This window comes from Vipera berus, assembly GCF_964194415.1.
Source record: "Vipera berus genome assembly, chromosome: 2".
NCBI lineage: Eukaryota > Metazoa > Chordata > Lepidosauria > Squamata > Viperidae > Vipera > Vipera berus.
Window position 1 is genome coordinate 161,885,028 of NC_138203.1, and position 16,418 is coordinate 161,901,445.

At 42.1% G+C, this 16,418-nt stretch overlaps 1 protein-coding gene across 2 annotated transcripts in view; it reads left to right on the forward strand.

The window, feature by feature from the left end:
- Positions 1–2,415: 2,415 nt before the first annotated feature.
- SLC38A10 (solute carrier family 38 member 10) overlaps positions 2,416–16,418 on the forward strand; it is a 97,082-nt gene continuing 83,079 nt past the window's right edge. Inside the window, exon 1 of one of the 2 annotated variants that reach the window (XM_081317288.1) lies at positions 2,416–2,873. Coding sequence is in view for 1 of the 2 variants with exons in the window: in XM_081317287.1 (XP_081173413.1) it covers positions 8,946–9,050 (105 nt within the window). In the remaining variant the exon portion in view is untranslated. Of the gene's footprint in view, positions 2,874–8,770; positions 9,051–16,418 lie in introns of those variants that run through there. The other variant, XM_081317287.1, reaches the window with a different exon arrangement.

A 16,418-nucleotide genomic window follows, 5' to 3' on the forward strand; every position in this document is an offset into this window, starting at 1 on the left:
AAGGAAAGAAATCCTCACTCTCCCCAGAAATTGCCTTTCTTTCCTTACCTGACTTCCAGCCCTGTTCTGTTTCTCCTTCGCAATCTGCTGCCGCTGCTGTGTGCAAGGAAACAAAGGAAGGTTTTTTTTGGGGGGGGGGAAAGTCAATCAATCAATTCCAACTTCGCCCCTGCCCAGATGCCCTCGCCTCCCCCAAGCGTTTTTTTACTGATCTGCCTTTCAGCTTGAGATCTTGCGAGAAGTTAGAAAGTCTGATGAAACTTTTTTTTTTACCGATAGTCCCACAAACACGCGGCGAAGGCTGAGAAGTGAATGGAGAAACGGAATGCAGCTGAAAGGCAGATTAGTAAAAAAAACAACACAACACTTGGGGAGGCGGGGGCAGGCACGGCAACCTTACCCTGCATGGGTATTGATGCAGGTTGCTCATGGACGGGACTGAAGGCCTAGGACTGGGGCGACGCCGCACGTGCCCACAGAGAGGGCTCTGCATGCCCCCTGTGGCACGCGTGCCATAGGTTTGCCACCACGGGATTATAGGAATAGAAAGAATACTGATGCACAGACACACGTCTACAAACGCTTCTCCAAAGGGAGGTTTTCCCCAACACTGCTGTCACCTTCCATTTGTGCAGTGTCATTTTGGTTAAGATGGCCCGCGGACTGGACACATCACAACAAAACTGCACCCACCCCATTGCCGGCAATAGGGAAAAAGTTCCAGTACGTTGTGCAATGTCACGTGACGTCGCAAGTTTGACATGTCTGGTTTAAGTGCTAATGCTATTCTATAAGAATTGTGACAAGGAAGCAGAATTGTAATGGCAAACTGTTATAATTTATATCTCTCTCTCTGTGTGTGTATATATATATATATAGCATGTTAGTCTGTGTGTGTGTGTGTGTGTGTGTATGGGTATATACAGTGCTTTTTTGTAAAAGAAAAAGGTGCCGGAACTCACACATGTCATACAACCCACCTTGCCTACCCTACAAGGTTCCATCCAAAAAAGGTGCCGGAACCCCGTTCTGAGCGTTCTATGAGAAAAAAAGCCCTGGGTATATATTTTCTTTTGAGAGCGGGCATCAGAATTTCATTTTTAATGTGTCCCAGAGTGTTCACAGAAAAAAATCAAAATAAAGGTTATCTATCTATAACACAGAAAAAAATCAAAAAAGACTATCTGTCTGTCTGTCTGTCTATCATCTGTTCATTTATCTATCTATATTTCTATCATTTAATCATTTGCAGCCTGAATGATGGAAACAAAAGGAATTATTCAAGAATGAGTTTTAAAAGAACCATTTAGTGGCATCCTCCTTCCAGAGTACTGATTTTTGCCCTGGTCTAAATCAAGAAACCTGCTGATTTCGAGTTGCAAGAATTTAAGTGGCACCTGGAGGGAATTAGGCAGAAATTGCCTACCTCCTTGCAGGCCTGCGAAGAACAAAGTCTGGTGGCTAGCCAGTGCAACTGCAGCAAATTATATAAACAATGTGGAGTTTGTTTCAGTGGGAGTTTGTTCCAATGGGACTGTGCACTTGGCTCAAACAGAGCTAATCTGACATCATACGTGGATGTGTGTGTATACACACATGCCCGGACACAGAAACTGTTCAAGATCTTGGTCATGTCCAAGGGGATAGAAACAAGCAAAGAAATTGGTTATAAGAGTCCTGAGAAACACAATAACTTTTGTCTAGTATAAACAAAACATTTCTATGCATTTTGTAGCCCAACCATATTTGGATTTCAAATACAGCAATCTCACTACCCAAATTAATGGGGAATCAACAGATTTGCATATGCTATTTTTTATACATTAATTAAAAACAATGGCTATAATTTTAATACAAATGCAATTCATTTCATCATATAAAGTAGAGTTCCCCAACCTTTCAGGATTGACAGCCTGGAGTGGGGGGAGGGTGGAAAGAAGGTATGGTTTTATGGGAGGGGTAAATATGTACGCGCATGTGCGTGCAGACACCCATTGCTTGTGCAAATGGGGCCACAAGTGCCTGTGACGCTTGCAGCAATGCTTGTGAGTGGGGCTGCAAACGCCTGTGACTCTCATGCAAGTGGGGCCTCAAATGCTTGTGGTGACTCTCATACGAGTAGGGCCAGTTTGTTGTTTGTTTGTTGTACGCTCATGGTGGTGCTAGCATGAATGAAGCCGCAAACACCTGTGATACTTGTGATGGTGCGCACACACACCAACCAGCCACTCACATGGCCTGGTGGCCAATGGGCCATGGCCCACAGGTTGGGGACCCCTGATATAAAGTATCCTTTATTAAAACTTTTAATTCCTTGAATAACATATATATTGATCAGGATAATTCTTATGTTGGACTAAAATGAAATTTTTGAGAGAATATAATTCTCTCCAAGATTTTTGAGAGTAATAAGATTTTTATACTAATAGGAAACCCTTCCATAAGGTCAGATTGAGCAACCAATAAATGCTTAGATTTCCTCAACCTTCGGGATTGACAGCCCGCAGCGGGGGGGGGGGGGAGGGGGGAAAGAAGGGATAGTTTTGTGGGAAGGGGAAACGCACACACACAAACACCTGTTACTCGTGCAAGTGGAGCCATGAGCACCTGCGATGCTTGCGGTGACGCTCGTGCGAGTGGGGCTGCAACTGCCCATACTTGCAGCGACACTCATGTGAGTGGGGGCACAAATGCCCATAATGCTGTCCTGCGTACATATGGCCAATTTCATGATTTCTCCTTTTTTTGAAGAGACTTCACCAGCCAGAGTTCATCTGACTACTGATCTCTACCACAACACTGCCGCTACTACATCAGGAATGTCTAGTTCATCATGAATCCTCATCAGAAGCTGAACTAAACGTCTTGCTCCGGTCAGTAAACATGCTGATTTGTGCTACTCTACTATTCTGCAATTGAACTTTTTCATGGATCCAATGACAACCCTAATGCCAGAAATGACATCTGCATGATTGATTCTCAAACTGTAGAAACAGTATAATTGTCCACTATATAGGAAGGACCATTTATCTCAATCCAGTGATTAAATGCACTAGAACAGGAAGATTATGAAGTTTTGTGGTTACAGTCCAAAACATCATAGTTGCTTGTTCCTGGTGCTGATAATAAAGAACTAAGTGGGCTTATGTCAGCACTACCATATCCAGTACCCTAGAGAAGTATAAATTTAACACACAGTGTCACATACATTGTCCTGAAAATATGCTTTTAGAAACAATTTGACAGTTCTTAAGACTGTGGAGGTGGGTATTATAATACATTGGTAATGTCTGCTGAGATTTCTAGAATTCAGAAGAATTTTAGAATTCAGGTTCTCAAATCCTTACATAATTCCTTGCCTCTTTATCCAAAGAAGAGCAAAATGAATTATGTAGCTTATGCAACTATATGTAAATTTGCCTAATATACATAATGGTACATGTTGCAGAAGTCACTTTTACTAGATGCAGAATAGGTATGGGTCTGTCCATCTGACAAAGTATTTATGTATACGCCGTACCCCAAAGTCATGGATGCTGGAGTATTGACTGGGCCAGATCCTTTATCATTATTTGTCATGCCAAGGAGTATAATAGCATAAAGGAAAAACAGAAGTCTTCTCTTGTTAGATCCCTCAACCTAAACACAATTATACGTACATGTATTTTTATCATTTAGAACTCCAGGTTTAATCCTAACCACCAGTCCTGGGACAGTATACATGGAATTTCATTTTAGCATATAATCTAATTGAGAAATCCCTGGCTATAGCCCATCTGTGATTTTATAGGGCTGCTGGCAGTAAATTAGATCCATCCCCCTCTATTGGCCGTGTTGTCATTTTTATGACTTTGGGGGGTTACATAAAAGGGGAATGGGGAAAACAGGAGCAAGGGAAAGGCAGCCAGTTAGTCAAAGGACTAACCCATGGTGCCAAACTCCTTTCCCCCGTTTGAATGTTTAAAAATTCTGGTTACTTTACAAAAAATCACACTCAGTGTCAGTCTTGGCTGGAACACAAATCTTGTTGAAGTGTAGAACAAGAGGCAACTTCAAACAGCTGTTGGCTTGTGTCAGAAATGATAAAGTGAAATAGCAGGTTGGGGCTCCTAAGTCACAGGCTACAGCAGAGAAGCAGAATGTTTAGATTACAGAAAATTGTGCATAAACATGCATACAGCATATATTGTGCATCCTTACAGATTCTAATAAAAATCAAGTTAGAATGCTTTGTTCTTGTTCTGATTTTTTCCCATTGTATACAAAATACTTGTGATGACACCGTTCACTTCAGTGAAGGAACCAATTCGGCAAGTAGAACCACACTTGCAGCTGAAGAAAGCTGAGAAGTGTTGGAGATGGAATAACTCTGTAGGCAACGCCGCAATCATTGGGGAAGGATTTTCAGCCCGAGATATTTATGTAGCGTTGGGCAATTAGTCAGTCTTCCTGTCCACTGCTCACTGAGAATTCAATGAATAAAATAACACTGCCTGTCTTTATTCACAGCGGCCGTAGATGTGGCCTACAATGTGGGGCCAATCTGGCATGAACAAAGTCAATATAGCTTAGCCATGCTGTCATTGTAAAATTAGTTAAAACTACCAATAAAACCGATGAAGAAACAAATACACACATACAGTATAATGGTGATGGAAAAGCATCTGGCCTGCATAGCAAGGTGAAATTCTTTAAGATAGAACTTTTTGATGCAAGATTCAAAAAAGGATTATCCCTTGGCGAAGCTGTATGATCTAGTCTGGAAAATAATTCTTAGTGTATTTGTAGTTATCTTTCTCTTTAAACCCTTATCTTCATGGTTAATTTTGAAAGCAGAAGATGGAGTGATTTGTATATGCTTCCTCTTCAAAATTAACCTTCCAGTATTTTTTTTACAAATGTTCAGTTTGCAAGAAGCCTGCATTTTGTTACTTATCTATGCAATTCATGGGAACAACAATGCAGCATACATGATTCCTGTGTTTTGTTTAGCAATAGCAGGAATATTTGGTCTTAGTTATAAATTTTCCCACCTGCTGTTCCAGGATTCAGTCGTTGGATCATGCTTACTCTTGTGGTATGCATTAGGTTCTCATGACGTTAAAGCTTGTGATATGTAGCATGCAATACAATATCTATTGGTGTAAATAGTAGCAGAATCAGCCCAGGAAATAAGACAATCTCTATCTGATCTGAGTTATCCTGGAATATCTTAGTAGCTAAATATAAAATCCTGATAGCCCTTCTTCAAATTAATCTGCCCAGGATGTAATCTTTCTAGAAGTTATTTTATACAAGTGAAATGAGTTTTGCTCTATACATTTGCTAGAATATATCACTTAGCATGAATTATCACTGGTGAGTAGGTAAATAGGTATATCATAGAGAAAAGTTCAATCTAGCTTTCTCCCTGATTGCTTGTTTGCTAAATGCAGGATCTCCCTGTGGGGAGTTCAACCCCCCCATAAATGAGCATTCAAGTATGCAACCTCCCACCTGCCACCTGAAGTGGCGCACTGCAATAAAAGTGTTACTATCTGATTGATGATTGTATAAACTTAATTAGTCCATAGATTCCTACATACTGTGCAATAGGTATTGGGGAGCTTCAAGGATGAAAGATTTCTCCAAATGCAAAAGATTGCCATCGTCATGTAAACAGCTTTGGGGCTAACTCAATATTTGTGGGGAATGTATTAATTCCCCTCTCCTTAATGCTAATTAATTCCACAACCTTGAGCTCATATCCCTAGAGTAATCCACACTGCTCCATTGTCCTTTCAATTTCTTAAAGGATCTTTGCCCAATTTTGTATACTTCTCAAAAGTCTATGTGATAAACCTTAATAACTGACATTTTGGATAGGAAAAAAGTATTTGTGCTGTAGCCCAAAACTTACATATATTGCACCAGGTGGTGATCAGGTGATTATAATTCCTACAGCCAAGACATAGCTTTCTTCCTTCCTTATATCCCTTGTAATGTCCAATAGGTAGTCCTCGACTTACAACTATAATTGATCTTGCGGGGCGGGGAGGAGATTTTTAGGCTGTAAGTTGTGCCAGTCATTAAGTGGATCACATGACCACACCTGATTTTATAACTTTTTTTTGTAGCAGCCATTAAGCAAATGCCACAGCTCTTAAGTGAACCCCTTGTATCCATTGGGTGAGTTTTGCCAGAGGCTGGAAAGAAACTGGTTTATGGCAAAAAAAGTGTTGTAAATTGCATTCCTGTGATTGCAGGGGACATTGCAAATGGTGATAAATGTGGGCCTGTTGCCAAGCGCCCAAAATGTGGCTGTGGGGAGGGATGGGCACCAGCCATCAGAACTTCAAAAGCGGGAAAATTGATTATAAGCTTGAACAGTTGCTAAGCAACCAGTCGTAAGTTGAGGACTACCTGTATGTCATAGTTATCTTTTTTTGCTCCAGAAAATGATCACCATTAAACCTGTCATAATAGCATTCCTGTGATATTCCACTCAAACATCATGGATATTCAGAGTTGTACAGTGAGAGCCCCGGTAGTGTACTAGTTTGCATGACAAACTGAAATAATGGAATCTGATTCAAATATCTACTTGGATATTCGCTCTGTCATGTTATGCCGCCTACCCTTCTTTCAGCCTACCCTAGCTCATGTTATTCTAAGAATGGGGATGGGGAAAATTTGGAGGCTGCTCTGTACTGGTTGGACAAGAATCCAATCCATCCCAGAAGGTTGTGATATGGGGAAAATAGGAGAAGGGAGTTCAGATCAGTACAGGTAGTCCTCGACTTATGACCACAACTGAGCCCAAAATTTCAGTTGCTAAGTGAGATATTTGTTAAGTGACTTTTGCCCCACTGTACAACTTTTCTTGCCAGTTGCTAAGTGAATCACTGCAGCTGTTAAGTTAGTAATACAGTTGTAAAGTGTAACTAGTTTCCTCATTGACTTTGTCAGGAAACTAGGTCCCAAAAGGTGATCATGTGACCCCAGGACGCTGCAAGCATAAATATGAACCAGTTGTCAAGCATCCAAATATTGATCATGTGACGGTGGAGATGCTGCAATGGTTGAAAGTGTAAAAAATGGTCATAAGTCACTTTTCTCAGGGCTGTTGTAACTTGGTCACTAGATGAACTGTTGCAAGTCGAGAACTACCTGTATATGAAATATAAATTTACATCATAGACCCACTGATTCCTACTTAGTTGGACAATTTCTTGAACTCTTATCCAGATTTTGATATTTTGGGGTTTGTTTATTATCTTTCTTCTAATCAGCCCTGGGGAAAGAAGGAACCTAAGATAAAATAAGAAATAGAGCTGCCCATCTTTTTGTTCAAAATTAATTTTTTGCAATGGGATTTCTTCTCTACCACTACATATGTTCTGTTTAGCTGCTATTAAGCTGTGCTCCCAAAACACACTTAACCAGGTCAAGTAAAGACTTAGGAGCTGCTTTTGCACAACTTGCCAACTTTGGGCAAGATTAACTTTAAGCTATTTTTGTGGCTTTGTTTTCTGATATAAATCCAACGATAATGTACTTCCCTTTACCATGTGAAACAATGGACTTGTTCAGTACCCAGGTATAGCATGTTGCGCGAATGTAGCTGAAGAGTACCACATGGGTGCTCTGTCTCCTTCATATTCAACCTTGAAATTCAGTATACACCTGACAGTTCCTGGTGTCCTCATCAGCTGCAGGAACTGAGAAGGAAAAAGGGCTCGAGTTCTGTAACCAGGCAACAGTGCTCACACTACTGGTAGTCCTCAACTTCCAACAGTTCATTTAGTGACAGGACTGAAAAAAGTGACTTATGACCATTTTTCACACTTGCAGCATCTCCGTGGTCACCGCCCTGAGTCCTTCGGGAAAGGGCGGTATATAAATCTAAATAAATAAATAAATAAATAAATAAATGATCAAAACCCAGATGCCTGAGTTTATGACGGTTGCAGCGTCCTGGGGTCATGTGATCACTTTTTGCAACCTTCTGACAAGCAGCGCCAATGGGGAAACCAGATGCACTTAACAATGGCGTTACTAACTTTAACAACGGCACTGGTTCACTTTACAACTATGGCAGGAAAAGTCGTAAAGCGGGGCAAAACTCACTTAACAAATGTTTCACTTAGCAACGGAAAGTTTGGACTCAATTGTGGCCGTCAGTCGAGGACTACCAGCTTGTAAGCCGCCCTGAGTCTTCGGAGAAGGGCGGGATATAGATGGAATTTAAAAAAAAAACAACTTTTGCTCAAGCCTTTACGGGTTGCGGGTGCCCTTTGATGCTTCTCTTGTCCACGGAGGGGGGGTCCTATCGCATTCATCTCCCATAGGATTAGGTTGACTTGTCTTATTCAGAAATTCAGCCTGCCTCATTCTCTCGAGAGTAAGGCGCCGCTATTCAAACCACATTCGAGAGAGGTTCCTGGCGTGCCCACGTTGCCTCGTGTCGCTCCGTCCGCGTGGAACCGTCGCCTTCGCCTCGGTCTTCCCCGGCGAGCCTCGCTGCCAGCAGCATCCAAGGAAACCGCCGCCCCCTCCCTCTCCGCCGCGGTCTGGGAGGTGGCAACTGCTGGCGTCACGAGCGGTTGCTATGGCAACTTCGGTTCCCTCCCCCCCCCTCCCCCTTTCCCCCCTGGCTTCAGTCAGGGAGTCCTCCGGGGGGACGTCAAAAAAACGCTTGCTCCATTTGTGCCGCTCTAGGCGACGACCCTCGGTGGTTTTTGCATCCCGGAAGCGCCAACAGAGCAAGGGAATTAGGAAGTGCGTGCGACGTGTGCTTTTGGAGCCGGCTTTACGGGAGAGAGTTTGTTTTGGTGGGAGGCTGGTGCTGAAGCGGCGCCCTGACCTCGCCGTTATCTGGGGCCTGGAGCCGTCATTTCCCTCCCTCTTCGAGGCTCCCTTCCCTGTTACCTGCCCGCTCTCCCTCGCGTCCCTTGTTTTCGGCTATGGCTTCCTCCGCGCCTTCGGGTTCCCACTGGGGCCTGATCATGAACATCGTGAACAGCATCGTCGGGGTGAGCGTGCTGACGATGCCCTTCTGTTTCCGACAGGTCAGTCTGATTTTGCGCGCGCATCCCCTCGCCTGGTTAAATGTGGCGGGGATTACGGGGCTCCAGCGTGTCCGGGGTTCCCCTCGAGCCACCTGACCGCTTCGTCGCTCTGCCTAGCAGGGTGACCTTTCGGTAACTGCCCTTCTTTTCTCTTCCTGAGCATCTTTGTGTCGGAAAGGTTGTTCCTACCAGTAGTATTCAGTTAGTGCAGGGGTAGGCAACCTCGGCTCTTTTATGACTCATGGACTTCAACTCCCAGAATTCCTGAGTCAGCTATGCTGACTCAGGAATTCTGGGAGTTGAAGTCCATGAGTCATAAAAGAGCCGAGGTTGCCTACCCCTGAGTTAGTGGATGGACCCTGGGAAGACAAGGGGAAGAGAAACTACTCGTTTTAATCACTGTAATAATTTTGTTCTCAATTTAAAGATGGGGTTGGTTCTTGCCCGTTCAAACCTGGTTGGTCCTTATTGTCACTCTCTGCCTCCCCCCCCCCTTTTATGCTAAGCTTTATGCTGTTTCATTACTTGCCTTAACTTTTACAGGTATTCTGTAGTCATCAATTCTAAAGAGCCAATTTGGTATAGTGGTTAAGGTACCAAGCTAAAAACCCTGAGGCACAAAGCCAGCTGGCTGACCCTGGGTCAGTCTCTATCTCTCAGAATTAGGAAAGAGGTAATGGCAAATCATTCTTGCCAAGAAAACTGCAGGGACTAAATCAGGTAGTTGCCAGGCATCAGCACTAACTGAGAGGGACATATTTCTCCATGTGTGTGTTATGTTCTGCATATTTGCATGGTATCAATTTTGTGAATTAAAACTGACATCCTTGTACTTCATTTTCTCTTGATCTGGGGTTAATTCTTTTTTTTTGGGGGGGAAAATATTTTAAGCCACTTCCAAACTATAATCTATTTAGTATGATCTTGCATTAATGGTTATTATATAAAATATATAGGTTGAATATTCACCTTAGGAGCAGTAGCATGTTATATTGCTCAAGGATTGTGTACCTTTTTATTCTTATTTCATATTCTTTTTAGATTGACTTATATTGTCTGTTCTTAGAACATCTATCTTGCATTATTGATATAGAAGAGGATAGCATATAAAAGTAAGAGTTCTCTCGATACATGAATTCCAAGGTTCATTAATTTTTTAAATGCTTTCTCTCTCCTATATAGTTTGGTCATGTTTGTTATAACCAGGAGCTTAGACGCCTATTCATCTGTTCATTTGTGTCTGACAGACACTAAAATATAGAATTTGGGATTAAATTTTATGTTTCATAAATTGAAGAATGACAAAGTCTTTTTGTTCATCATTAAAGTAATCTTATATCTATATGAGAGTCATATAAATCTTGTTTCTTTTTTTTTCTATTTTTCTTTCCCCCTCATCATTCTCATGTATTACGTTCCTGGATGTTGAGAGGTTTTCAGATTGTGGAATCCAGTATAAAGCAGATTTTAGAAACATATGCCCTCAGGTTATTTCATATTAAGAAATTACCTATGTGCTCCAGATACATTTCTTAGGAGCCATTTTGATACAGTGGTTTAAGGCATTGGGCTAGAAAACACGGAGACTGTGAATTATAGTCTCACCTTACTCTAGTCCCACCTTAGGCCCGAAGCCAGTTAGTGACTCTCACACTCACTCTTTCTCAGGCCTAGGAAGAAGGCAGTGGCAAATCCCTTCTGAAATCTTGCCAAGAAAACTGCAGAGATGTTTCCAGGCAGATATCAGGATTGACTTGAAGGCACACACATTACATGGCTTTAGAGGATAAAAGGCCCTGGAATATGTTGTTGTTTTTTGCAGTAATGAAGAAAAATGTATAATCCTTTTTTGTTTAATATGGATTATGTTATAGGTACATCACATACACCAGCGTGGCTGGCTGGAAAATTCTTGGAGTTGAAGTCCACATATCTGAAAGTTGCTAAGGTTGAGAAAACACTGACATACACAGAAGTGAAACTGCCTGTCCAATGAATAAGTGGCATACATGTTATAATTTATGAATATGCAGCTTCCTATAACTGCCTTCCTTAGCTTGGCACCTTCCAAATGTGTTGAAATTCAACTCTGTAATTCCCAGCCATTGCAACCGTTCAATAAGTTGGAGATAATAGAATTTCAAGGGTGTCATTTTATCACTGTTCCCCTAGGACAGGGGTGTCAAACTGCCGGCCCGCGGGCTGGACGCATCATCCGGAAGCCGCGCCCACCCCATTGCCGGCAATGGGAAAACTCTCCCGATACGTTGCACGACGTCACGAGTTTGACATGTCTTCCCTAGGAGATAAACTTACAAAGGGCTTCTATAAAAGATTTATTTAGCCCAGAATACCACTTTCCATTGTGCTAGCCAAATGCCAATGAAAATAGGCATGCCAATGTAAATAGGACATGAGGTCAATAGTCTACACCAGTGCTGCATTCTTCAGTTAATATTCAGAAGCATGTCATCTCGAGTTCCCAATTCTGCTACACTTTGCAATGTAAGGTTTCTCAACATATTGTCCATTAGATTACATATCATATAAGTGAAGACAATAGGAAAACTCAGAAGAGTTCAATCTGCTGATATGGCTGACAAACTGCACTCAATGTGCAGTCCTCAATGGAACTACATCTACATGGAAGGAAGGAAGCAGTAGGGTACCCCAACATTCTGTTTTAGGCCCAGTACTCTTCAACATCTTTATAAACGATTTAGATGAGGGAGTAGAAGGGGAAATCATCAAATTTGCAGATGACACTAAACTGGCTGGAATAGCCAACACCCCAGAAAATAGGCTCAAGATCCAGATGGAACACTGGGTCCTATGTCACAAAATGAAATTTAGTGTAGAGAAAAGTTAGGTTTTACCCTTGGGCAAGAAAAACCAAATGTAGCATTCTCATCGAGAAGCTGACTGACTTGAAATTCTCCCCCGCCATGTGTGATTGGATTCAAGACTTTCTTAGCGACCGGTTACAAACAGTGAGGGTCGGGTCTGCTTTGTCCACCTCCCTGAAGCTTTGCACCGGCACGCCACAGGGCTGTGTGCTTAGCCCCTACCTGTACTCTTTATACACATATGATTGTGTATCATCTGACCCATCCACTGCGATAATCAAGTTCGCAGATGATACAACTGTGGTGGTTCTTATTACAGGTGGGGATGAGACAGCATACAGGGCGGAGGTACAAAAACTATCCATATGGTGTAGTAACAACAACTTGCACCTAAACATCGGCAAGATGAAAGAGATGGTGTTAGACTTCCAGAGAAAAAAGGAGGAACCTGCCCCACTTTACATCAGGGAGGACTGTGTGGAGAGAGTTTTCTCCTTTAAATTTCTGGGAGTCTACCTCTGTGAAGATCTGACCTGGAAAGTTAACACAACCCAGGTGGCTAGAAAGGCCCAACAGAGGCTTCACTTTCTTAGGGTCTTGCGGAAGAACAGGGTAGAACAACAGCTAATGACCCTCTTTTACCGGTCTACTATAGAGAGCGTCCTCTCGTATGGTATTGTGGTTTGGTATGCTGGTCTGACAGCCACGGACAGGAAAGTAATACAGAGGGTAGTGAGCACAGCACAAGACATTGTGGGCTGTTCCCTGACACCACTGGATGACATCGCCAGGGCTCGTTGCCTTGGAAGAGTGAGGAAAATTCTCAGGGATGACTCACACCCTGGACGGTATCTCTTTACTCTCCTACCATCGGGTAGGAGATATAGGAGTATAGCCAGCCGTACCAACAGGCTGAAAAACAGCTTTTATCCATAGGCTCTTAGGCTTTTGAATGGGATATAATCTCTGTGAACTTATGCAGAGTTGACTTGGGAGGCCGGTGTGTGGTGTAGTTGGTTCACATGGTGTGGTAGGATGGAGGGTTTGTTGTAACTGTGTGTTGGGGGGAGGGAGCACGGGGGGGAGGCTCAGCTAATCTCAATGTACACATGTTGTACTTTGACAATAAAGGTTTATTATTATTATTATTACAGGTACAGATTAGGTGAAACGTGACTCAACAGCAGTAACTGTGGGAAGGATATTGGAACCCTAGTGGACAATCACTTAAATATGAGTTATCAGTGTGTGGCAGCAGCCAAAAAAGCCAATGCAGTCCTAGGTTGCATTTACAGAGAGATAGAATTAGTAATAATAATCGCTTTATAAAAGCCTTAGTAAGACCAAACTTAAAATTCTCCATCCAGCTTTGGTTACCATATTATATAAAAGATGTAGAGACTCTGAAAAGGTGTAGAAAAGAGCAACAAAGATGATTAAGGGACTGGAGACTAAAACATGAAGAATGATTGTAGGAATTGGGTTTGTCTAGTCTAGTGAAAAGGATTAGGGGTGACATAATAGCAGTATTCCAATATTTGAGGGACTGCCACAAAGAAGGGGTCAACCTATTTTCCAAAGCACCAAAATGCAAGATAAGAAGCAATGGATGGAAACTAACCAAGGAGAGAAGCAACCTAGAACCAAAGAAAAATTTCCTAGTGAGAACAATTAACTAGTGCAGGGGTGTCAAACTGCCGGCCCGCAGGCCTGACGCGTCATTGGGAAGCCATCCCTCTCCATTGCCGGCAATGGCAAAAAAGCTCGGATACATTGCACGACATCATGTGATGTCACGAGTTTGACATGTCTGAACTAGTGAAATGGCTTGCCTTCAGAAATTGTGGGTGCTCCATCACTATAGGCTTTTGAGAAGAGTGTGGACAGCCACTTTCTACAATGGTATATGGCAGGGTTCCCCAACCTATGGGCCACGGCCTGGTAGTGGGCCGTGGTCTGCTGGCCACTGAGCCGCAGAACAGGCTGGCCAGTACACGCACATGTGCATGCACCCCCCCTCATGTGCCGTAGCCACAGGGCACAAAAACAGGATGCTGCACCTTGGGGTGCAAAAACAGGCTGCCGCCATGGGGCAGGGCACAAAAACAGGCCACTGCCGTGCCTTGGGGCATGAAAATGGGACGACAATGTGCCATGGGGTATGAAAACGCCACCACCGTGCCTCGGGGTGTGAAAATGGGCACCGCTGCATTGCAGGGCGCAGAAATGGGGCGCTGTGCAAGAACAGGGCAGGGCTAGTGAGTATCACGGGGGTGTTAGCCTCGCCCTGTTTGTGTCACGTGTAAAATGCTTCCCCCTCCCTTTCCCTCCAGTCCACCAACCAAGAAAGGTTGGTGACCTCTGATATAGGGTCTCCTGCTTGAACTGGGGGTTGGACTAGAAGACCTACAAGATCCCTTTATTATTCTGTAAAGATTCTGAATTCTTCTGAGCTTTTTTTCACTTCCCAATCTAGCCTAAAAGCTTGGGATTTTCTGTCCAAGCTCCATCAGGTCCAACCTTCTTTACTTTTCAAAACCAGCCGGGATCAGCTAGGTGCTACTACTTATCTAGTTAATAATTATTACAATATAGATAGCTACTATCTAGTTAATAATTTCTACAAAATGTCAGCTTGTTCTGTAATGCTTTGATTTAAAGCAGTTTATGAAATATAATTGGCGAAAGGGAAAATGTTCATACGTTGTAGGCTGATTTTGAAATAAGTTACACACAGCTGAAAGCATTATGAAGTTTCCTCAAGTTGAGCTTGACTCCTGGAGACCAGATGAAAACAGTACATCCATGTTATTCTCTTGGCAACATTAATGAAGGTTTGCCATTCCCTTCTTCTGGGATCTTGTTTGACTTCTCAGTCTAGTTGCTAACCAAGTTCGCCTAGTTTTTTCAGGCTCATCCAAGGCGTCTGGCACATGATTTGTGTTTATTACACAACAACTGAACAGAGGGAGAAGAAGGTTCTTGTCACATCACATACAACAGCAATGCAAGAATGTTTATGTCAGACTCCAGCAACAGTTTTGTGAATTTCAGTTTAAATAAGTTATTAACTCTGTCTGCAGCTCTTGCATTTTATCTCCTTCTGACCTTGCTGTTTACTATTTCCTCCTATCATCTGTGTGTGTGTGTGTGTGTATGATTGACCCATACTCTTCATTCTGAAGTTATCATTTTCATTCAGGTTAATATTCTGTGTGTAAAGTGGTGGTCTATAAAAACTTCATGCCACAGATAGCTTTATTGTTTTTAGTCCTGATAAATATGTAGTCCTACAACACAGGTTTTAAGAAAATAAGAAACTAAACTTGTTGACTACATTTTTTTTAAGTTGCTAAGAAAATAGATAGCCTGACATTGCTTTTTTTTCAAAATCATTAAAAGATTGGGGAACCATTGTTGCAAAAAATTAAAATTGTTGTTATCAGAAGATTTCAACCAATCAAGATGTTAACTGTTGGTTAGTTCCATCTTTTTCCCAACAGATGGTATTAACATGAAGCAAAGCAAAATACTTGAGTCATTTAAGTAGGTCTGTTAACAGATGGCACCATGATGTGGTTATATTTTTCATATGTAGATCTACATCAAGGTATTCTTGATGGAATAGATGATTAGTCAAAAATGAACATAGTTCTTTGATCAAATTCATACATCTAAAGGTCTGCTATTGTCAGCTTTAAGTTAAATTAAGAGATATTTGTTTGTTTGTTTGTATCCTGCCTTTATTATTTTTACAAATGACGTAAGGCAACAAACATACCCAACACACCTTCCTCCTTCTATAACAACTTTGTGAGATGGATTGGGCTGAGAGAGAGAGACTGGCCCAAGGTCACCCAGCTGGCATTCATGGCTAAGGTGAATATCAATATCTGCTGTTTGCAGTTAGCTGTTTGTTGAATATGGATTATATTCTGCAAACAAGTGTTAGCTTGCCTTAGACCATGGGTAGGCAACCTAAAACACTCAAAGAGCCACTTGGACCCATTTCCCACCGAAAAGAAAACACTGGGAGCCGCAAAACCCTTTTGACATCTAAAATGAAGATAACACTGCATATATTGTTTTTTACCTTTATGCTATGTATAAAAAAACTACAGTGTGCTGCATTTATGAAATCAATGAACTGCTACAAAGAAAACAAATCTTTATTTCTGCATGCAACGAAAGCATTTTGAACTCCAAAAAAAACAGATGCTGGGTCGAAGGTTACTTTCAGATAAAATACTCAAATGTCTATTTGAGTCCTCCTCGTATTTATGAAATAAAAAGTCAGTGCAAACTATAAAAACTACAAATAGAAAAATAGAAAAGAAAAAGAATTGCAGGTGGTGGTGAGAAAAGGACAGGAGACAGAGGGGGGAAAAAACTTTCTCCTTCATCCCAACAGGTAAAAACAATTTTAGTAGCTTATCTACCATCTTTAAGGGACGCAGTGGCTCAGTGGGTTAGGACGCTGAGCTTGTCGATCAGATGATCGGCAGTTTGGCGGGTCGAATCC